Here is a 24809-nt window from a genome sequence, read left to right as displayed (position 1 = left end):
AGCAACACCCAGGGAGGGGGATCCCCGACAAGGGCTCCCTCTATCGGATATGTCTGCAATGAGGCCACCCCCATGGATGGAGAAGACGCGGGATGCCCATCAGCAACAGGCGCCTCCGGGGAAGGGGAATTCTCTTCCCGCCAGTCACTAACGGGAAATCCAGTCTTCTTTGAATTTATGTCAAGAATTCTCTGCTTTCTTAAACATTGGTCTTGGTTTCTGATCTTCTCTTCCCTCTTGTTTTTTGATAAGTATATTTCACATATATAATTTTGGTACTCAAATGTAGCATCTATCGTGATATATTCGTCCATTCTTGCCATGATTGATTGAATATTGCTTGATAATCATAAAAAAGGATCATTTACTAGTCTTTGGTCTATCTTGCAGAAATGTGCGCAAAGGCACCAATAATCGTCAAAATTCTGTCTAGGTGGTTATCGAGAAGAGTGAAGAAAAGAAGAGAAGGAAGAAGAGACTTGTGTGAGATGAAAAGAAGTAACCAGGGGGCTAGCTAAAGAAGTGAAAGGACCTTCTTGTGAAGAAAGAAGAAAAGGAGAAGGGCTAATGTGTAAAGTTTGCAGATCAGGGAGGGGATCAAAATCACTAGATCGCCTCCATTCCCTAGTTAGTTTTGAGTGCTCAAATCCCTAGTACACTAGAAAACTTAATCATTTTCTACTTTTACCTCGATACACCTAGATCATTAAGTGTCGGATGCTAAGTTTGTGCCTAATGTGTTCCCATTCAAAGCAATCACTTACCACTATGGATTAGCATGCTATGTTCTCTGGATTGGTAGCATGTGAACTAGACATGGATGAGTGATGATTCTTGTTTTTGTTCATTTGAAAAATGAAAAAAAAGATCTTATAATGAATAATAAGTCTGACTACCTAAAGTAGCATGTCATGTTCCCTGGATCGGTGGCATGTGAAATCGGGTTAGCTTTGGCAGTAATTAGTAAATAAATATGTAATTGTCGAACCAGGTGTATACCATGTTCTCTGGATCGGTGGTATGTTCCTTTGGGAAGACAAACAAATTTTTTAATAATAAATGGTTGAGCCAGGTGTATACCATGTTCTCGGGATCGGTGGTATGTTCCTTCGGTGAGACTAATAAAATAATATGTGTGTTTCTGTCAAATTCAATAAGTGGTTCACAACTTCCTTTTATTCTCGGGATCATGCTCTCTTTAGGAAACTTTTGGCACAATCAACATTTGAACTTGTTAATCTTCTTTTATCATTGTAATAGTTTAAAATGATTGAGTCTGCTAGTAGCCTATTGCTTTGTAGCACTCTTATCCATTGATTTTCACTAGCTAAGTCCAAAGCATGCATTGTTTGGAGATCTACTTCAGTTGGCATTCTTTGCTGAGTTCACTATTCACATTCTTGCTCTTGTCATATGCCTTTGCTTGAGGACAAGCAAAGATTGAAGTGTGGGGGAACTTGATAAGTATATTTCACATATATAATTTTGGTACTCAAATGTAGCATCTATCGTGATATATTCATCCATTCTTGCCATGATTGATTGAATATTGCTTGATAATCATAAAAAAGGATCATTTACTAGTCTTTGGTCTATCTTGCAGAAATGTGCGCAAAGGCACCAATAATCGTCAAGATTCTGTCTAGGTGGTTATCGAGAAGAGTGAAGAAAAGAAGAGAAGGAAGAAGAGACTTGTGTGAGATGAAAAGAAGTAACCAGGGGGCTAGCTAAAGAAGTGAGAGGACCTTTTTGTGAAGAAAGAAGACAAGGAGGAGGGCTAATGTGTAAAGTTTGCAGATCAGGGAGGGGATCAAAATCCCTAGATCGCCTCCATTCCCCATCGGGCCTTGCCACATCTCCATCTCTCTCCCCCTCACCACTCCTTCTCCACCTCCGGCCGCCGCCACGGCCAGGCCGGCGTGGTGGTGTGCCTCCGCAGTCCATCCACCCACCAGCGCCATCCATCACCAGCACCAACACCTAGTGCCACCATCACCTCCTGCTGCCAGCGCCACCATCACCTCTTGCCGCTAGCGCCACCACCACCTCACGCGCCCTGCAATCCATCTCCCTGCTGCTCCTCCACCTTTCTTCTTGTCCTAACCGTACTGCTGCTCTTCTTCTTCCCTAGCCTCTTTGCTGCTCTTCCTTCTCCAAATCCCCAAACTGCTGCTCCTCTTTCTTACACGCCTGCCGCTGTTCTTATTCTCCTATCTTTCTGCACCACTACTGCCGCTGCTTGTCTCCTGCGTCCCCTGCTGCTCCTTCCTCCCTTACCTTGCTGCTGCACTTCTTGGAATCCGAATCCTTACTGCTTCTCTCTCTCTCTCTCTGAAATTTCTGTAAAATTTAGAAGTGTATGACATTTAATATTCAGATTTGAACTGTACTTGCAACCTGCTGTTTGATCTGTTTAAGTACTTGTTTAATATGGTGTATGTGATCTGAGATCTGACTAGTTGAGGCTTTGTTACTTTGGGAGATACTTGATCTATTATATTTTGGTTCTATCAATTAGTATTCTGCTAGCATATATGTGTGTTCACCCTGTGTACTAGTCCCCTGTACTAGTTAACTTCCAGTACTAGTTAACTTTGTGTGTGTTTAATTTTCAGTCTCTGTGATAGCTTCGTCTCTGTGACAAACATGTTTGTAATGTGACCCATTTCCATTCTGCTATATATGTTCATGTCCTGTTGTTCCCTTTATGTTACTGTTTTAGTTTCTCATGCCAATAAAAAATAGTACCAAAAAGACAGAGAGTATAATCAGAATCTCCCTTTGCTTCTTTTCGTTTACTTTGGCGACAATCATTGATAGTTTAGGTTTTATTTCTGCATTCATAAGCTGAATTGTGTTACCTAGCTTTATCCGAGCACGATCATTGACTTGCCTAGTCCCTGAGGAGAACATGACACTCGCAGTTTGGGCGTAAAACCCCACTGTACCTACAATTGATCATTTTCGCGCCGTTGCCGGGGACTAGCTTCATGCGACCGTGTTAGGCTATAGACTAGGTTTTGCTTTTGTTTCTATTTAGTGCCATATATTTGTGATATATCTCTTACCCCTAACCACTGTTCTAGTTATCTTCTTTTTCTTGTTCATTTTGTAGGTTGAATTGTCTTATTGGAAATGGCATTCTACTCAGATCATCATGCTTACGTGAGCAACACTACAAACAGCATGGGGAGTATTCAAGAACTAATAAGTAAGATTTCCCATCGATTAGATTATTTAGCTCAGCAGCGAGAAGTAGTTTTTGAGGATAGGCCTAGCTCTTATGATCCTTATTCTAGAGGCCATCCTTATGTTGCTCCTACCTGCCGTATTTGTGGATTTCAGGGCCATTCGCCCATTAAATGTCAGCGTAGTTACTCTCACCCTCTAGATTGTTTTGGCATGAGCTTTGCTCAAGAGCATAGCTCATACCAAAACAATCACTCACATGGGTGGCCTGAAAACCCAAATATGTCATATAGGAGCAACAACCCTGAGATTTCATAGTTTGGTTCTAGTAATCATATGCAGGGATTTAGGTGCAATGAAGAGAGCAACAGTTATGCTCCACAACAATTTCATTCAGCTCCTATTCATGTACCTCTGCACCCAGAGATGTGTCCAATGGAGTTAAATGGTCCTCCATTTGGTCAACCAACAACTCCAGCACCTGTTGTGCAATCTCATGTGCAAGTGCCCACACAAGATGAGTTTGATGACATAGAAAAGCTCACACTTTTGAGTCTCGAGTTCACTTGGAGCGCCGAGGATGATCCTATTAGGAAGGTTATTCTAGAGGAAATGAAGAAGATCAAGAGTGGAAAAGAGCTTGTGGAAGAAGTAAAGAAGATTGAGAAGAACATCAACGCTGGCAGTACTATTTCTTCACAGCTTGAGCTGAGTATTTGTGGGATACCCCTTGATACATGTGAGGTCCCAACACCTTCACATTCAGCTGAGCAAGATAGCGAGAGTCCAGAGGAAGAGATACTTCAGATCCAAGAAGAAATTCTCGAAGCCAAGGCACAAGATGATCAAGAGCTGCAATTCCCAAGTGATCAAGTTGAAGACTCATCATCTACTACTCCTGAAGAAGTACAAGAAGCTGCTATAGATGAAGATGAAGAACCTGAGATTCATTGGCCTATTGTCATACATGAGCGTGAAGTGTCAGGTTTACCCAATCCTCTTAATGACATGCTCCCTTATGATTTCTTTGCTTCTAACTTGCATTGCATGATGCCATCACTTAAGGTAGATTTGAAAAACTATTTACTTGGACATGATCATACACACCCTGTTATTGGCATTACTCTCATTTGTGATGATCACAGTTACTTTCCTCGTGCTAGTTCTATGCTTAATGAAACATATCATTCCCATGCTACTAATTTCTACCATCCTAAACATGTGCTTTATAGCTATGCTTATGTAATTGGGTATTCTATTGATAATTTAGAGGGCATTGACCCTATCACTTGTAGTCGTTGTTTGTGTGAGTCCTATTTCAGGTTTTTGCTACTGCACCGTCACTACATGCTGACCAGGTTTGAGGTGACATTCCTTGGGACCCCGGTGGATTTAGAGGATGGTGACGAGGAGAAGCAACGAGCACACATGAGGATGAGAGAAGCAGGAGCGTGTACGAGCACACAAAAGGAGAGGATGTGAGATTGATCGAGCGAGTGCTACATCATTTGAAGAGCCTGGTAAGCTGTTTCATGACCCCTACTAAAATCATCATCCATCGATACATGCTGAAATAATTTGATATGGGTAGCTTGAGCCATTTCTTAAATGTTGCCACACTAAATCTCACCTTTGGCATATTGAGCTTGATGTGAATTAGTGTAACTTGATTTCTGAATGCCTTGTAAACTAGTGATCTACACCATGCGTGCTTTGCTGAAATTAGTGAGAGCTATTAGTTTTGAGTGCTCAAATCCCTAGTACACTAGAAAACTTAATCATTTTCTGCTTTTACCTCGATACACCTAGATCATTAAGTGTTGGATGCTGAGTTTGTGCCTAATGTGTTCCCATTCAGAGCAATCACTTACCACTATGGATTAGCATGCTATGGTCTCTGGATCGGTAGCATGTGAACTAGACATGGATGAGTGATGATTCTTGTTTTTGTTCATTTGAAAAATGAAAAAAATATCTTATAATGAATAATAAGTCTGACTACCTTCAGTAGCATGTCATGTTCCCTGGATCGGTGGCATGTGAAATCGGGTTAGCTTGGGCAGTAATTAGTAAATAAATATGTAATTGTCGAACCATGTGTATACCATGTTCTCTGGATCGGTGGTATGTTCCTTTGGGAAGACAAACATTTTTTAATAATAATTGGTTGAGCCAGTGTATACCATGTTCTCGGGATCGGTGGTATGTTCCTTCGGTGAGACTAATAAAATAATGTGTGTTTCTGTCAAATTCAATAAGTGGTTCACAACTTCCTTTTATTCTCGGGATCATGCTCTCTTTAGGAAACTTTTGGCACAATCAACATTTGAACTTGTTAATCTTCTTTTATCATTGTAATAGTTTAAAATGATGAGTCTGCTAGTAGCCTATTGCTTTGTAGCACTCTTAACCATTGATTTTCACTAGCTAAGTCCAAAGTATGCATTGTTTGGAGATCTACTTCACTTGGCATTCTTTACTGAGTTCACTGTTCACATTCTTGCTCTTGTCATATGCCTTTGCTTGAGGACAAGCAAAGATTTAAGTGTGGGGGAACTTGATAAGTATATTTCACATATATAATTTTGGTACTCAAATGTAGCATCTATCGTGATATATTCGTCCATTCTTGCCATGATTGATTGAATATTGCTTGATAATCATAAAAAAGGATCATTTACTAGTCTTTGGTCTATCTTGCAGAAATGTGCGCAAAGGCACCAATAATCGTCAAGATTCTGTCTAGGTGGTTATCGAGAAGAGTGAAGAAAAGAAGAGAAGGAAGAAGAGACTTGTGTGAGATGAAAAGAAGTAACCAGGGGGCTAGCTAAAGAAGTGAGAGGACCTTCTTGTGAAGAAAGAAGAGAAGGAGGAGGGCTAATGTGTAAAGTTTGCAGATCAGGGAGGGGATCAAAATCCCTAGATTGCCTCCATTCCCCATCGGGCCTGGCCACATCTCCATCTCTCTCCCCCTCACCACTCCTTCTCCACCTTCGGCGGCCGCCACGGCCAGGCCGGCGTGGTGGTGTGCCTCCGCAGTTCATCCACCCACCAGCGCCATCCATCACCAGCACCAACACCCAGCGCTACCATCACCTCCTGCCGCTAGCGCCACCATCACCTCCTGCCGCTAGCGCCACCACCACCTCGCGCGCCCTGCAATCCATCTCCCTGCTGCTCCTCCACCTTTCTTCTTGTCCTAACTCTACTGCTGCTCTTCTTCTTTTTCCCTAGCCTCTTTGCTGCTCTTCCTTCTCCAAATCCCCAAACTGCTTCTCCTCTTCCTTACACGCCTACTGCTGTTCTTCTTCTCCTATCTTGCTGCACCACTACTGATGCTCCTTGTCTCCAGCGTCCCCTGCTGCTCCTAACTTGCTGCTGCTGCTCCTTCCTCCCTTACCTTGCTGCTGCACTTCTCTGAATCCGAATCCTTACTGCTTCTCTCTCTCTCTGAAATTTCTGTAAAATTTAGAAGTGTATGACATTTAATATTCAGATTTGAAGTGTACTTGCAACCTGTTGTTTGCTCTGTTTAAGTACTCGTATAATATGGTGTATGTGATCTGAGATCTGACTAGTTGAGGCTTTGTTACTTTGGGAGATACTTGATCTATTATATTTTGGTTCTATCAATTAGTATTCTGCTAGCATATATGTGTGTTCACCCTGTGTACTAGTCCCCTGTACTAGTTAACTTCCAGTACCAGTTAACTTTGTGTGTGTTTAATTTTCAGTCTCTGTGATAGCTTCGTCTCTGTGACAAACATGTTTGTAATGTGACCCATTTCCATTCTACTATATATGTTCATGTCCTGTTGTTCCCTTTGTGTTACTGTTTTAGTTTCTCATGCCAATAAAAAATAATACCAAAAAGACAGAGAGTATAATCTGAATCTCCCTTTGCTTCTTTTCGTTTACTTTGGCGACAATCATTGATAGTTTAGGTTTTATTTCTGCATTCATAAGTTGAATTGTGTTACCTAGCTTTATCCGAGCATGATCATTGACTTGCCTAGTCCCTGAGGAGAACACGACACTCGCAGTTTGGGCGTAAAACCCCACTGTACCTACAGTTTATCATTTTTACTCCTCCGCAGCCCCCAGCTTTGAACAAAAGGAGCTCTTGGAGGAGGGGCAGACATAGGGAAGGATGCCGCTGCAGAAGCCCTCAAAATTGCCACTAAAGAGGGGCACGCCGAGCCCCTCAAGGACGCCCAGGGAACGCCAAGGGAAGAAGGAGAAATCCCCAGCAGCTCGACTGGCCTCATCATGGAAGTGGAGGAAAAAGCGCCCCTCCAAAGTGATGCCTCAAACCTGAGGGTAACTCTCCCGGCAAGTGGCCTGGCAATGGTCATTGATCATCCGACCCGGGCAGCCCTCGGTTCATCAGTCATTGCCGGGGTGAATTTTGATGAAGAAATCTGCTGCATACTGCCCCCTTGACCCAGAGGACGACGGAAGTGATTGACCCGGGTGACAGCTCCAAGGAATTGGCATTTCTGGAGTCGATGGCTGCCGGACCTAAGGAAGTGCAGGAAACGGCAAGCGATTCAGGATGATCGCAAAGCCTATTATTCGGCCACCCGCCAACTGAAAGACAAAACTAAGGAACTGCGCTCCTGGTACAACGCCCTGTCTCGAGAACTTAGGGACCAGGAGGAGAATATGGCGGCTGCTACAGAGAGAGTGCGGACTCACGATGCCATGCTGAAGGAGCACGAGACGCTGCCCAACACCCAAGCCAAGGATCTTGCCTCTCGGGAGCAGGCTTTGGCCGCCGCTATCTGTGCCAAGGATAATGAGCTGGAAAGCCTTGTTCAGCAGCACACCAAGCATCTGGAGGACAGCCACAAGAGGGCCATCAACTTGCAGGCTCATGATGCGGCCGCCAAACTGAAGGAAATCTCTAATAATCTTGCCGCCACTTCTGCAATCAAAACAGAGCTTGAAACCCACGCAGGTAAACTGGAGGAGGAGGTTGCCGGGAAAAAGAAGAAGATCGAGGCCCTCCGGGAAGAAGCACGAAAAACATCCTCCATGCTGGAGGGGCTGCAATCGCATCTTACATCTAAGGACCAGGTTCTGAAGGCTGCTTCCAGCACCATTGAAGATCTGAGCACCAAGCTGGACACTCTTGAGAAAGGTCTTGAGCAGGCGAAGGACCCTGAGAGGGCCTTGGCAGAAGAGGTCAATACTACCAGAGCTCTTAGCAAGGACGCAGAAGACAAACTCAAGGAGCAAGTCGAGCTGTACAACCTCTGGTCGAAGAGCCTAGTGAACATAGATGAGCGTATTTCCTCCCAGATCGCGACTATGAACATGAAGAGCTAGACTTTCTCCCTCAACGAGCATGAGATCCCAAGTGTCAAGCTGACATATTTCTTCGAGGTGCTCATTGAGGGGCCGAAGACATATGAAGATGATAGATCAGCCTGCTTCGCCAGCGAGTCTCGAAAGTTTGCCCGGGATGCCATCATCACTCTTCTCGTCAATTATCTGCATCGCCATCCCGACGTCGACATCTCCGATGCCTTCGAGAGGCTGCCGGCCAGGACAGATACTTCTGCTGTCGCTCACGTTGTCGACAAGGTCGTCCTTGTGGCTCCGGTCCAAGGAGGACGCCGGGATTAACTTCTCTTGCTCCGTCTGTTGTGGCGCTGCCAAACAAAAGGACATATTTCGGCCTGATGTTAGGCCTCGCTACCTGCGGTGATGTAATAGCATTTCTTAAGTAGCTGTGTGGACCAATGCTATCCTTTAAGTTTATATTGCCCGTTGTTTTTGTCTGATTGTGAATCCTGCGCATGACGGGAGCCTCCCGGGACAAATACTAGTTGTGCCGCTGTCGGGAATGGGCCCTTAGCATTTTGCAAGCATAGGCGCCACTAGCAAGTTATCCTTCGACGGACTCGAAATAGACGAGGACGCAGGCGAGAACAGAAGTGTCCGTCTCACGGTAAGGATATCTCACACAAAATGCTAGGGTTTAAACCAAAGGAGCTGCAAGGGACACACAGAAAGAATCCTGAGACCAAAAGAAAGCGTTGCAACTTATCTTTCTCTTTATGAGGCAATTGTTGTGGTCGCGAGGGCGGGGGTCCTCCCTTTTTCCGGGAAGTCCCACTCACGAAAAGTGACACTTAACACACGTGCAACGCGATTGCGAGGCACTACCATGAGCGGTGAGACTTGCCAGGGTAGGATGGAAGCGACGCCACTATTCTTTTTCGTGGTAGTGCCGTCCCACGGGCTAGGGCGGGGACCCGATGGACTTGCTGTGGCCGCAGCATTGGCTGAACGTTCACTCCCGCAGGAAGAACGCCCGTACAACTAGGCGTAGCTTGTCAGCGATCGGTTCTCTGTTCATGCATCAGTGCCGTTGCGCCCCCTGCACATGGCATGGGGGATAACAGCATGGCCCACGATGGTTGCGCCGCCCGTCGTGTACAACATATCCGCCGCGGCTATGGCGCCTACAGGGCTCGTAACCGCAGGCGGAGGTACTGACGAGTCAGGGAACAACGCCAGCGCTCCGGTTTCTCTCTCGTGGAAGCCATGGATGATGAAGACTGACGAAGGTCGACGCACCGGTCACTGCTTTATGTTCGCACAAGCGATGCCCCCTATCTGGCACGCCAAAATGTCAGCGTGGAAGCTCGATCACCTATGGGCATGGGGGCCCCTTTGTGGTTCAGCATGGGGCGGTCATGTTGCACAAAGAGCAGAAGCAGTGAGGGGCAGCGCGGCGATGGACACTCTCTCTTTACCTATGTTCGGGCTGCTTTGCAGCGTAATACCCTACTCCTTCTATGTTGGATTGATCTGGAGGAACATGAAGGCTCGATGCGCTCTAGCTCGGTAAGGTTCCTCAGGGAAAGCGACGTGAGCTTAGAAGTGTTGTGGGATCTAAAGTTCGAACCCTTTGCTAGGTTGCCTCGGGCCTCCTTTCATAGGTTAAGGGATGACCACAGTGGCAAAACAGTCATTTTCGGTGTGATTAGATAGCTAACAGTGTTATCATACCTAACTCTGGCAGTTAGGACAAAGTGCATTAAATGCACTGCTAGGTGTCGTGCCGAGGGTGAATCCCGGCAAGCCTGTTGCGCAACTTATCTAGCCCTTCTTATCAGCTTGACATGCCTCCAGGATGTGTGTCAATAAAGCTAATCTCTTCTCCTTGAAACTGCCGTGTGCTCGATAGGATCCACCTGGTTTCTTAGCACCTTGACGCCGCACCGATTAGTGACCTGGGTGCGGTGAGGTGGAGCGGTGGCATCTTGGTGAAGGTCGCTTGTTGAAAGAGCTTGGCGGGGTTTGATCTTGGCGGGCCCGACAAGCCTGCCAGGGCGAATCTGGACTTGCCCCTTGGGCGTGGTCTCGACCTAGCCAGGCTCTCCTACCCGGCAAGGGAGGCCTCCCCAAGACGGTCCCCTACTAGTCTTTGTTCTTCTTGGACTTCTGGCGTGCCCGGCAAAGGTACTTTTGCCAGCGAGTCTGTGCACTGGCTAGGTGGAAACAAACACCCCTGTTTGGGTACACAAACACCGACTGTTGGACATGTGTCGGTTCCCCAATGACCAAGGGTCATTTCAGACAAATCATGTCGGGTTGCTCCTAGCTGTAAATAGCCACCCCCTCCACCATCAATTGGTGGCTGCTCAGAGTTAGAGCATGAATTTTTTTTGTTTGAGAGCAACCCACCTTTGAAGCTTTCGAGAGAGAATCCTTGCGACGACAAAACTAAAATCACCCAAACCCCAAAGAGTATTTTGCATCACTAAAGTCTTTCTGTCCGCGTGATCTGAAGACTTATTACATTTGAAGACTATGATCTTCCAGTCGGTTAGGCGTCGCGTTCTGAGGATCCAAGAGTCTTTGTGGATCGTCGATGAAGGAAGTCTATGAAGGTTTCAAAGTCTACCTTGAAGACTTAACTGAGTGATTGGGCGAGGAATAAGTGACCTTAGCTCAAGGGGAATAAGGTGAAGCGTGGTCTTCTGAGTTCAATCTCAGCCTCCGTAACAACACGTACAGTTGCCACAGCAACTGGAACTGGTCTACCAAATCCTTGTTTTCATCAAGCAACTGGTTCTATCACTTCACCACTTTACTTAATATTTAGCTTTGTGAAGTCATTACTTGCCTGTTTTGGTTGAATACATTCACTCTGATTGCATATTTGGCGTCACACTGTCTTCCTATTCAGATCCATCTACCTAGCAGGTACTTGTCTTTGTACATTACTTGTGTTGTACTCTGACTCCATTGCATGGCTAGTGTAGTTTATCTTCCGCTGTAATCTTTTTAGTTGTGCTTTAACTGCTAGTCTTCGAAGACATTGTCTGCTTGAAGACTTTCATAAAAATTGCCTATTCACCCCCTCTAGTCGATAACTATCACTTTCAATTGGTATCATAGCAAGGCGCTCTCTTGTTCTGTGTTATTCGATTTAACCACCTAGAGTTTTAGTTATGTCGACTTTAGGGATAATGAAAGTCTCCGCCGCGTGCGCCATCTTCGATAGCACTGATTACCCCTACATGATGCGCATGCCTCTTGAAGTCTTTGACAATGACCTCCGGTATGTCGTCAAGACTGGCATTCCCAAAGTCGGTGAAGGTGTCACCACTGCTAATGTCAAGATGTTCACACAACTGGACTCAACTGCCAAGAACATCATCTGTGGTCATCTGAACAAAGGGCGGTATGGCTGTGTGAGTGCGCTAGAGTCTGCGAAGCTAGTCTGGGACTGGCTGTCCAAGGTCAACAATGGCGTCTCAACTTAGAGAGACTCAAGAATCGATGTTCTTAGAAATCTCTTCAATCGTTTCAAGAGGCTTTATAATGGGAATGTCCAGCTCACCTTTGACCGTCTCACTAATATCACAAATGATCTTCGCGCACTTGGTGCCACTAAGATCACTAAGCATGAAGTCATGAAGAAGCTATTGAGATCACTTGACAACTCATTTGACAACCTATCACTGATGATCCAAGAACATCCAGACTTCAAGGATCTCGACCCGTCTGATATACTTGAGAGGCTCAACACACATGAATTCTAACTATCTGAGAAGAGAGATATCTATGGTCCTAACTATGGCCGATATCGTGCTTTGAAGGCAAAGGATGTTTCCTCATCTAAAGACTCTGACTACAGTTCTTGTGATCCTGAAGGCTTAGGCAAAGAGCTTGCAATTCTTGTGAGAAAATTTCAAAAATTCTCCAAGAAGAATCGCTTTGCAAAGTCATCAAAATCTAGCTCCAAGAATGATAAGGCTTCCACTCATGATTATAAGAAGATAACATGCCACAAATACAAGAAGGCAGGCCATTACATATCTAAATGTCCTCAATGGGAAAAGGAAGCCAAGAAGACGAAGAAGAAGAAGAAGAAGAAGAAGAAGAAGAAGAAGAAGAAGAAGAGAAAGGAATATGACTCTGACAAAAATAAGAAGAAGAAATCCTCAAAGTCTTCTGAAAAGTCTTCATCTCATAAAAAGAGCTCATCTAGCAAGGCTTGTGCTTCCATTTCCAAGGAAACGGATTCAGAGGAGGAGTCTGCTTCTAAGGAGGCGGAGGTGTAGTCAGAGGAGGAGTCTGATTCAGGCGTACCAAGCCTGGATCGAGCTTCGGCATTCGGCGCCAAGTCCATCTTTAGTACTGAAGATAATAGTCATGCCGCCGACGCTGAAGCCAATGATGACGATGAATCTGCTCCTACATATTGCTTCATGGCTAGTGGTGCTAAGGTAAACTCACGCGATGCTTACTTTCAGACCACTAGTGAAGATGACTCTGAATGTGAATCCAAACCCAGCTATAAAACTCTTGCTAAAATTGCAACTAAGCAACAAACTGTTATGGAAAAGATTCAAAAATCGCTAGACAAAAACGATGACCTATTGGATGAGGAAATGAATCGAACTTAGTCCTGAATCGAAGACATAAAAAATCTTTGAGTTAAGTATGAGTAACTTGCAAGTCGTCATGAAACCCTCTTAGCTGATCATGAGAAGCTTTCCTATGATAATCTTCAAAGGAAGCAAGATCTAGAAAAACGGAGAGTGTCTCATGAAGACCTTCTAAAGGAAAACGATTCACAACTCGCTCAATAGATCAGTTCCGCTCAGGAAGAGTTTGTGCCACCTTTCTTAAAATGTCTTGAGCGTGACAATGCTATATCTACTGTTGAATGTTCGAATGCTTATGTAATTGCAATATCTTCAACTGCTGATGTGGTAACTAACCCCTCATCTGAGCATGCCACTACTATTGCTGATGAGAATGCCAAGTTGAAGACATTGCTTGCAACAGATATGTACAAAAGCCTCAAAGGACATCAGACTCCATGTGATGTCCCCAAGAAGCAAATTCTGAACTGAAATCGTAGAAAAGAGGGTGTTGGTTTCGAGAGGAACATGAATGTTGATGGGTCCTACTATAAGCCTGAGCAGTATCCCAAAACCACTTGGTTGCTGCAGAGGAACCTTCCGTGGATCCATCCACCTTATCTGGCTTCACTTGTGCTAATCCTATCATCATTGATGAGTCATTTGACTCCAAATATAAATTGTTCAAAAATCAGAACGGTGAAGTGTTTGCCAAGTTTATTGGAATTAACTGCGGGAATGGGCCACCTATGCAGAACATCCGTGTTCCTAAAAGTCGTCCTGAGAAACCCATGAATGACATCACGACACTACCCGGGAGGAAGGCAAACCCCAGACCAAAGGCTTCAGATGGCCCAAAGGCTTCATACAGACAAAGGACCTTATATGGTCACCCTAACGCCAATGTTTTGCAGGGAAGCTATCATCAGGCTCATGAATATGAGCTTGTTTCTTCGAACCGCTATGTTCACATATCGAAGAACTTTTCTGCTTATTCCTTTGAGTAATATTCACCTCCTGCAAAACTATTTGCTAGGTCTTCAACACCAAAATTTTCAGATGCTGCACTTCGACTCATTGCTTCTAATCCACCCCTTCATATGTGGGTGGTTTAGAAGAATTAATTTCTCTTGCAGCACCGGGTCTCTAGCCAAAATTCATTGACTAATGAAGACAATGTCGGGGACCTGAAAAATCTTGTTGGGCACAAGATGAAATGTCAAAATGGTCTTATGATTTATTTCTCCCATGGTTTCTTGATGATCGTCCTATCATATCCTGAACTATGCTTACTTATGGTGAACATCTGTATCGATACATGCTTGTTCTTCAGAACACCCTTGGTGAAGATTATCCTACTAACTGCTCTATAGGGTACAACTCCGAAAGCTATTCAATGGATCATGGATATTGGATGCACTAACCACATGACTGGTGACCGAAGTCTTCTCATGGACTCTACTCTTCGAATTCTACAAAAATTCATATCACATTTGCTGACATTGGTAAAAGCAAGGTATTGGGTCTAGGTAGGGTTGCTATCTCAAAGGATCAACACATGGATAAAGTGATGCTTGTTGAATCCCTTGCATACAACCTAATTTCTATCTCAATGCTTTGTGATGTTGATATGATTGTGATATTTGGAAAATATCGATGTCTTGTGCTTATCGCTTTTGACAAATCTCAAGTCGTTGAAGGTTATCAAAGAGGTGATCTGTATGTGGTAGATTTCTCGGCAGGACCACGGCTTGCTGTATGTCTTCTAGCAAAAGCTTCAGAGTGCTAGTTTTGGCATCAAAGGCTAGGAAATGCGGGCATGAGAAACTTGCACACTCTTGTGAAGAAGAGGCCATCATTGGCATCGAGGGCATAAATTTCAAGAAGGACCATCACTACAGGAATCGGGCACTTTGCCTTCTGCCATGGCTGACGGCAAAGGCATGCCTGGAGGACGGCAACGGCCTTTGCTGTCAGCCAGCAGACGGCCCCACGTCCGGCTGATTGAACTATAGCAAAGGGCTACTTTGTCGTCTGCTTTAATAAAGTGGACGGCAAAGAATTTTGCCGTCAGCCATCCTAAGCTAGGAGACAGCAAAGGACCTGGGCGGCAGAGGGATAAGGTTAGGTCCGTTAGGTGGCTAACGGCGTGCTTTATCGTTTGCTAGCAGACGACAAAGAAGCAAAGGTCTTTGCCGTCTGCCAGCAGACAGCAAAGTGTCCAAATAGGCCAACCCAGGTGCGCGTGCTTTGCCGTCTACTTGCAGACGGCAAAGACCTTTGATTCTTTGCCGTCTGCCAGTAGACGACAAAGTGTCCAAATGGGTCAGCCCAGGTGCCCCAGGTTGCATAGGTAGTTGCCACGTGGCAGCTTTGCCGTCTGCTAGCAGATGGCAACGTGCCTGTATGCCCCTGTTAACTCTGTTTTTCTTAAATTCAATCAATTTCATATATATATATATATATATATATATTCATTTCAAAATACTTTCAACAAGCACACATATCCCTGCCCATATGGATATGGTCATCAAACACATATATATACCAAATCAAAAGTCCATATCCAACATCTATATAGCCAACATATCCAACAATTAAGCAAAAAGTCCATATACAATGGTTTCATCCTTACATACATATATAGGTAACAAGTTTCACATTGTTCATCCTACAAAATCAAAACAAAAAGGAAGGACAAGTAGAAGAGTAGACTCCATCAACGCAAGCTTCTGTGATATGAAGGAAATCTGCAAATTGGGAAAGAAGAAAGTTAGAAGAAGAAGACTACATGAAGAAGAAAAGAAGAAGAAGAAGACTAGAAGAAGAAGAAGAAAAAGAAGAAGAAGAATTTTTCTTCTCTTTCTTTTTCTCCTCTACTTTATCTTCTTCTTCTTCTAACTAAGGTAACCAAGGTAATTATGCCTTTTTAGCTAACTAAGCATATTAAGTCATTTTGGAGGAAAAAATGCTAAGTGTAGGTCATTTTAGAGCTAACCTAGGTAAATCGGTCATTTTGGAGCTAAGTAAGGTTATTATGTCATTTTCGTGGAAAATAAGCTAAGTATATGTCATTTTGGAGGTAACCAAGATTATTAAGCCATTTTTGACCTAAGTATGCTAAGTATGTCATAAGTGAACTAAATAAGCTAAGTATAGGTCATTATTGAGCTAACTTAGGTAGTTATGCCATTTTGAGCTAACTACCTAAGTTAGCATACTTAGGAGCTCATATAGGGCCCGATGAGACGCGTTGTTCTGGTTCCTCTCCTCCTCCAACAGCCTAGCCGTCCTCTCCTCCATGTCCCTCTCCCTCTCCGCCACCTGCCTGTTTGCCTCTGCCAGAAGCTCATGGGCCCTAGCCTCGATGGCGAGCTCCATTGGCCGTGGACGAGGCTTTATCTCAGGATCGGAGCTCGTCTGGCGCTTCTTGATCTCTGGAGAGTGCTAGGACAACGTATCAGTCCATACCCAATGGCTATCGAGCGATGGGACCTCCCGCCACCAGATAACATCACCAGCTCTGGATCAAAAGGACATTAGCTCGGGTTGAAGTCCTCCCCTTTCCTCGTCTTCCCCTCGTCTCTGTACTTCACAAGCTTGTGGTGGGAGGAGATGTTGGTGAAGCTCTCTGGATGATCGAGGTAGCATGGGCCATGGCATAGAGGTAGAACACCCCTGGCACCTCCTTCTTTTTGTATCGTGCCTAAAAGAGAGGAACAAAATATTAGTTAAGGGCTCAAGCTAGCATGAAGAATGAAATTGCATGAATCATGAAGCAAACCACATACCTAGTTATCCCCATACTCATATAGGTTGGAGCTCCATTGGTGGTGTGGCACACCAAGCATTTGGGCATGCTTATCCTTGGCCTTCTTGTGGACGGCCAGACATTGGGGATAGCACCACTCATCCACCAATGCTTCCCAATAGTACATCTTATTCGCACACCATCTCGGGGGCGCCTAAGTTAGTCAAGAGAAATTTTAGCACTACGCCTACAAATCAAATCAAGGAAACTAAGTACAAAGCCTTAATAATAGGTAATTACCTTCATGTACTTCTCCTTACTAAGAAACTTGCTGCGGCACTTCGTCTTGGAGCTCTTGATACCAGTCGAGGCGTAGTAGTCTCGAACAGCCTGCACCCGAGCCTCGTGTCGTAAGTTCTGAAGTAGGCGCTTGCACTCGGCTTTGATAACCATAGCCACGACCTCCTCCTGTCCCTCAAGAAACATGTAGAAGGTCTGCAATCAAACAAGACAACACTGATTGGTATAATCACTAGGTACTGTTGTTTTTTAATTCTATAAAGGAGAAATTACTCAATACATATGGATCACAATGTCGGCCACCGTCTCGCACAAGACACCATCGACCCTCTCCTCCGGCGGCTCCAGGGCAGCCAAGTACAGCTCCCAGCTCAGTGCTAGCTGTGGAACCTGACCCTCACCGGGATGAAGGAAATATGCCCTAGAGGCAATAATAAAGTTATTATTTATTTCCTTATATCATGATAAATGTTTATTATTCATGCTAGAATTGTATTAACCGGAAACATAATACATGTGTGAATACATAGACAAACAAAGTGTCACTAGTATGCCTCTACTTGACTAGCTCGTTAATCAAAGATGGTTATGTTTCCTAGCCATAGACATAAGTTGTCATTTGATTAACGAGATCACCTCATTAGGAGAATGACGTGATTGAATTGACCCATTCCGTTAGCTTAGCACCCGATCGTTTAGTATGTTGCTATTGCTTTCTTCATGACTTATACATGTTCCTCTGACTATGAGATTATGCAACTCCCGTTTACCGGAGGAACACTTTGTGTGCTACCAAACGTCACAACGTAAATGGGTGATTATAAAGGTGCTCTACATGTGTCTCCAAAGGTACTTGTTGGGTTGGCGTATTTCGAGATTAGGATTTGTCACTCCGATTGTCGGAGAGGTATCTCTGGGCCCACTCGGTAATGCACATCACTATAAGCCTTGCAAGCATTATGACTAATAAGTTAGTTGCGGGATGATGTGTTACGGAACAAGTAAAGAGACTTGCTGGTAACGAGATTGAACTAGGTATCGAGATACCGACGATCAAATCTCGGGCAAGTAACATACTGATGACAAAGGGAACAACGTATGTTCTTATGCAGTCTGACCGATAAAGATCTTCGTAGAATATGTGGGAGCCAATATGGGCATCCAGGTCCCGTTATTGGTTATTGACCGGAGACGTGTCTCGGTCATGTCTACATAGTTCTCGAACCCGTAGGGTCCGCACGCTTAAAGTTACGATGACAGTTTTATTATGAGTTTATGTATGTTGATGTACCAAAGGAGTTCGGAGTCCCGGATGAGATCGGGGACATGACGAGGAGTCTCGAAATGGTCGAGACGTAAAGATCGATATATTGGACGACTATATTCGGACTTCGGAAAGGTTCCGAGTGATTCGGGTATTTTTCGGAGTACCGGAGAGTTACGGGAATACGTATTGGGCCTTATTGGGCCATACGGGAAAGAAGAAAAAGGGCCTCAAGGGTGGCCACACCCCTCCCCTTGGTCTGGTCCGAATTGGACTAGGGAAGGGGGGCGCCCCCTTCCTTCCTTCTCTTTTTCCCTTCCTCTTTTCCTATTCCATATGGGAGGTGGAATCCTACTAGGACTAGGGAGTCCTAGTAGGACTCCACACTTGGTGCGCCCCCTCCTAGGGCCGGCCTCCTCCTCCCTTGCTCCTTTATATACGGGGGCAAGGGGGCACCCCAGAGACACAACAATTGATCCTTGAGATCTTTTAGCCGTGTGCGGTGCCCCCCTCCACCAAATTACACCTCGATAATATCATTGCGGAGCTTATGCGAAGCCCTGCGTCGGTAGAACATCATCATCGTCACCACGCCGTCGTGCTGACGAAACTCTCCCTCAACACTCGGCTGGATCGGAGTTCGAGGGACGTCATCGAGCTGAACGTGTGTATAACTCGGAGGTGCCGTGCGTTCGGTACTTGATCGGTCGGATCGTGAAGACGTACGACTACATCAACCGCATTGTGATAACGCTTCCGCTGTCGGTCTACAAGGGTACGTGGACAACACTCTCCCCTCTCGTTGCTATGCATCACCATGATCTTGCGTGTGCGTAGGAATTTTTTTGAAATTACTACGTTCCCCAACAGTGGCATCCGAGCCTGGTTTTATGCGTTGATGCTATGCACGAGTAGAACACAAGTGAGTTGTGGGCGATATAAGTCATACTGCTTACCAGCATGTCATACTTTGGTTCAGCGGTATTGTGAGATGAAGCGGCCCGGACCGACATTACGCGTACGCTTACGCGAGACTGGTTTCACCGTTCGGAGCACTCGTTGCTTAAAGGTGACCGGCGGGTGTCTGTCTCTCTCACTTTAGTTGAACCGAGTGTGGCTACGCCCGGTCCTTGCGAAGGTTAAAACAGCACCAACTTGACAAACTATCGTTGTGGTTTTGATGCGTAGGTAAGAACGGTTCTTGCTAAGCCCGTAGCAGCCATGTAAAACTTGCAACAACAAAGTAGAGGACGTCTAACTTGTTTTTGCAGGGCATGTTGTGATGTGATATGGTCAAGACATGATGTGATATAATGTGTTGTATGAGATGATCATGTTTTGTAACCGAGTTATCGGCAACTGGCAGGAGCCATATGGTTGTCGCTTTATTGTATGAGATGCAATCGCCATGTAATAGTTTTACTTTATCACTAAGCGGTAGCGATAGTCGTAAAAGCAATAAGTTGGCGAGACGACAACGATGCTACAATGGAGATCAAGGTGTCGCGTCGGTGACAATGGTGATCATGACGGTGCTTCGGAGATGGAGATCACAAGCACGGTGCTTCGGAGATGGAGATCACAAGCACAAGATGATGATGGCCATATCATATCACTTATATTGATTGCATGTGATGTTAATCCTTTATGCATCTTATCTTTCTTTGATTGACGGTAGCATTATAAGATGATCTCTCACTAAAATTTCAAGATAAAAGTGTTCTCCCTGAGTATGCACCGTTGCAAAAGTTCTTCGTGCTGAGACACCACGTGTTAATCGGGTGTGATAGGTTCTACGTTCAAATACAACGGGTGCAAAACAGTTGCACACGCGGAATACTCAGGTTAAACTTGACGAGCCTAGCATATACAGATATGGCCTCGGAACACAGAGACCGAAAGGTCGAGCGTGAATCATATAGTAGATATGATCAACATAGTGATGTTCACCATTGAAACTACTCCATCTCACGTGTTAATCGGACATGGTTTAGTTGCTTTGGATCACGTAATCACTTAGATGATTAGAGAGATGTCTATCTAAGTGGGAGTTCTTAAGTAATATGATTAATTGAACTTAAATTTATCATGAACTTAGTCCTGATAGTATTTTGCAAATTATGTTGTAGATCAATAGCTCGCGTTGTTGCTTCCCTGTGTTTATTTTTTGTTCCTAGAGAAAAATTATGTTGAAAGATGTTAGTAGCAAAGATGCGGATTGGATCCGTGATCTGAGGATTATCCTCATTGCTGCACAGAAAAATTATGTCCTTGATGCACCGCTAGGTGACAGACCTATTGCAGGAGCAGATGCAGACGTTATGAACGTTTGGCTAGCTCAATATGATGACTACTTGATAGTTTAGTGCACCATGCTTAACGGCTTAGAATCGGGACTTCAAAGACGTTTTGAACGTCATGGACCATATGAGATGTTCCAGGAGTTGAAGTTAATATTTCAAGCAAATACCCGAGTTGAGAGATATGAAATCTCCAACAAGTTCTATAGCAAAAAGATGGAGGAGAATCGCTCAACTAGTGAGCATGTGCTCAGATTGTCTGGGTACTACAATCGCTTGAATCAAGTGGGAGTTTATCTTCCAGATAAAATAGTGATTGACAGAATTCTCTAGTCACCATCACCAAGTTAGTAGAACTTCGTGATGAACTATGGTATGCAAGGGATGACGAAAGTAATTCCCGAGCTCTTCGTGATGCTGAAATCGACGAAGGTAGAAATCAAGAAAAACATCAAGTGTTGATGGTTGACGAGACCACTTCAAGTGTTGATGGTTGACGAGACCGCTAGTTTCAAGAAAAGGGCAAAGGGAAAAAGGGGAACTTCAAAAAGAACGGCAAGCAAGTTGCTGCTCAAGTGAAGAAGCCTAAGTCTGGTCCTAAGCCTGAGACTAAGTGCTTCTACTGCAAAGGGACTGGTCACTGGAAGCGGAACTACCCCAACTATTTGGTGGATAAGAAGGATGGCAAAGTGAACAAAGGTATATTTGATATACAGATTATTGATGTGTACTTTACTAGTGTTTATAACAATCCCTCGTTAATTGATACTGGTTCAGTTGCTAAGAGTAGTAACTCGAAACGGGAGTTGCAGAATAAACAGAGACTAGTAAAAGTGAACAAAGGTATATTTGATATACAGATTATTGATGTGTACTTTACTAGTGTTTATAGCAACCCCTCGGTAATTGATACTGGTTCAGTTGCTAAAGAGTAGTAACTCGAAAACGGGAGTTGCAGAATAAACAGAGACTAGTAAAAGGCGAGGTGACGATGTGTGTTGGAAGTAGTTCCAAGATTGATATGATCATCATCGCACACTCCCTGTACTTTCGGGATTAGTGTTGAAACTAAATAAGTGTTATTTGGTGTTTGCGTTGAGCATGAATATGATCTGATCATGTTTATTGCAATACGGTTATTCATTTAAGTTAGAGAACAATTGTTGTTCTGTTTACATGAATAAAACCTTTATGGTCATACACACCAACGAAAATGGTTTGTTGGATCTCGATCGTAGTGATACACATATTCATAATATTGAAGCCAAAAGATGCAAAGTTAATAATGATAGTGCAACTTATTTGTGGTACTGCCGTTTAGGTCATATTGGTGTAAAGCGCATGAAGAAACTCCATACTGATGGGATTTTGGAATCACTTGATTATGAATCACTTGATGCTTGCGAACCGTGCCTCATGGGCAAGATGACTAAAACGCCGTTCTCCGGAACTATGGAGAGAGCAACAGATTTGTTGGGAATCATACATACAGATGTATGTGGTCCGATGAATATTGAGGCTCGTAGCAGGTATCATTATTTTATGACCTTCACAGATGATTTGAGCAGATATGGGTATATCTACTTGATGAAACACAAAGTCTGAAACATTTGAAAAGTTCAAAGAATTTCAGAGTGAAGTGGAGAATCATCGTAACAAGAAAATAAAAGTTTCTACGATATGATCGCAGAGGTAAAATATTTGAGTTACGAGTTTGGCCTTCAGTTAAAACAATGTGAAATAGTTTCACTACTCACGCCACCTGGAACACCACAGTGTAATGGTGTGTCCGAACGTCATAACCGTACTTTATTGGATATAGTGCAATCTATGATGTCTCTTACCAATTTACCACTATCGTTTTGGGTTATGCATTAGAGGCAGCTACATTCACGTTAAATAGGGCACCATCAAAATCCGTTGAGACGACGCCTTATGAACTGTGGTTTGGCAAGAAACCAAAGTTGTCGTTTCTTAAAATTTTGGGGTTGCGATGCTTATGTGAAAAAATTTCATCCTGATAAGCTCAAACCCAAATCGGAGAAATGTGTCTTCATAGGATACCCAAAGGAGACAGTTGGGTACACCTTCTATCACAGATCCGAAGGCAAGACATTCGTTGCTAAGTATGGATCCTTTCTAGAGAAGGAGTTTCTCTCGAAAGATGTGAGTGGGAGGAAAGTAGAACTTGATGAGGTAACTGTACCTGCTCCCTTATTGGATCACAGAAATCTGTTCCTGTGACTTCTACACCAATTAGTGAGGAAGTTAATGATGATGATCATGTAACTTCAGATCAAGTTACTACCAAACCTCGTAGGTAAACCAGAGTAAGATCCGCACCAGAGTGGTACGGTAATCCTGTTCTGGAGGTTATGTTACTAGACCATGACGAACCTACGAACTATGAAGAAGCGATGGTGAGCCCAGATTCCGCAAAATGGCTTGAGGCCATGAAATCTAAGATGAGATTCATGTATGAGAACAAAGTATGGACTTTGGTTGACTTGCCCGATGATCGGCAAGCCATAGAAAATAAATGGATCTTCAAGAGGAAGACGGACGCTGATAGTAGTGTTACTATCTACAAGCTAGACTTGTCGGAAAAAGGTTTTTGACAAAGTTCAAGGTGTTGACTACGATAAGATTTTCTCACTCGCAGCGATGCTTAAAGTCTGTCTGAACCATGTTAGCAATTGTCGCATTTTATGAAATCTGGCAAATGGATAAACAAAACTGCATTCCTTAATGGATTTATTAAAGAAGAGTTGTATATGATGCAACCAGAAGGTTTTGTCAATCCTAAAGGTGCTAACAAAATATGCAAGCTCCAGCGATCCATCTATGGATTGGTGCAAGCATCTCGGAGTAGGAATATACGCTTTGATAAGTTGATCAAAGGATATAGTTTTATACAGACTTGCGGTGAAGCCTATATTTACAAGAAAGTGAGTGGGAGCACTACATCATTTCTGATAAGTATATGTGAATGACATATTGTTGATCGGAAATAATGTAGAATTATTCTGCAAAGCATAAAGGAGTGTTTGAAAGGAGTTTTTCAAAGATAGACCTCGGTGAAGCTGCTTACATATTGAGCATCAAGATCTATAGAGATAGATGAAGACGCTTGATAAGTTTTTCAATGAGTACATACCTTAACAAGATTTTGAAGTAGTTCAAAATAGAACAGTCAAAGAAAAGAGTTCTTGCCTGTGTTACAAGGTGTGAAATTGAGTAAAGACTCAAAGCCCGACCACGGCAAAAGATAGAAAGCGAATGAAAGTCATTCCCTATGCCTTGGCCATAGGTTCTATAAAGTATGCCATGCTGTGTACCAGATCTATTGTATACCCTACACTGATTTTGGCAAGGGAGTACAATAGTGATATAGGAGTAGATCACTGGACAGCGGTCAAAATTATCCTTACTGGAATAAGGATATGTTTCTCGATTATGGAAGTGACAAAAGGCTCGTCGTAAAAGGTTACGTCGATGCAAGTTTTGACACTAATCTAGATGACTCTAAGTCTCGGTCTAGATATATATTGAAAGTGGGAGCAATTAGCTAGAGTAGCTCCATGCAGAGCATTGTAGACATAGAAATTTGCAAAATACTTACGGATCTGAATGTGACAGACCCGTTGACTAAAATTATCTCACAAGCAAAACATGATCACACCTTAGTACTCTTTGGGTGTTAATCACATAGCGATGTGAACTAGATTACTGACTCTAGTAAACCCTTTGGGTGATGGTCACATGACGATGTGAACCATGGGTGTTAATCACATGGTGATGTGAACTATTCATGTTAAATCACATGGCGATGTGAACTAGATTATTGACTCTAGTGCAAGTGGGAGACTGAAGGAAATATGCCCTAGAGGCAATAATAAAGTTATTATTTATTTCCTTATATCATGATAAATGTTTATTATTCATGCTAGAATTGTATTAACCGGAAACATAATACATGTGTGAATACATAGACAAACAGAGTGTCACTAGTATGCCTCTACTTGACTAGCTCGTTAATCAAAGATGGTTATGTTTCCTAGCCATAGACATAAGTTGTCATTTGATTAACGAGATCACCTCATTAGGAGAAT

At 43.7% G+C, this 24809-nt stretch overlaps 1 protein-coding gene across 3 annotated transcripts; it reads left to right on the top strand.

Annotated features, from left to right (window-relative positions):
- The first annotated feature begins 1829 nt into the window (after window positions 1-1829).
- LOC123052771 (uncharacterized) lies at window positions 1830-8964 on the top strand. Of its 3 annotated transcripts, XM_044476110.1 has the most exons (3): window positions 1834-3211; window positions 3519-4709; window positions 5893-6841. In XM_044476110.1, the coding sequence occupies exon 2, from the start codon at window positions 3526-3528 to the stop codon at window positions 4669-4671; it is 1146 nt and encodes a 381-aa protein (XP_044332045.1). In that variant the 5' UTR covers window positions 1834-3211; window positions 3519-3525; the 3' UTR covers window positions 4672-4709; window positions 5893-6841. The 3 variants fall into 3 exon arrangements, with proteins under 3 accessions (XP_044332046.1, XP_044332045.1, XP_044332044.1); XM_044476111.1 differs by having other exon boundaries at window positions 1830-4709; window positions 5893-8964; XM_044476109.1 differs by having other exon boundaries at window positions 1834-4709.
- Window positions 8965-24809: the final 15845 nt, after the last annotated feature.

Source organism: Triticum aestivum, chromosome 2D (genome assembly GCF_018294505.1).
Source record: "Triticum aestivum cultivar Chinese Spring chromosome 2D, IWGSC CS RefSeq v2.1, whole genome shotgun sequence".
NCBI lineage: Eukaryota > Viridiplantae > Streptophyta > Magnoliopsida > Poales > Poaceae > Triticum > Triticum aestivum.
Note: the sequence above shows the minus strand (reverse complement) of the source record. Positions and strands in the feature narration are given on the sequence as shown.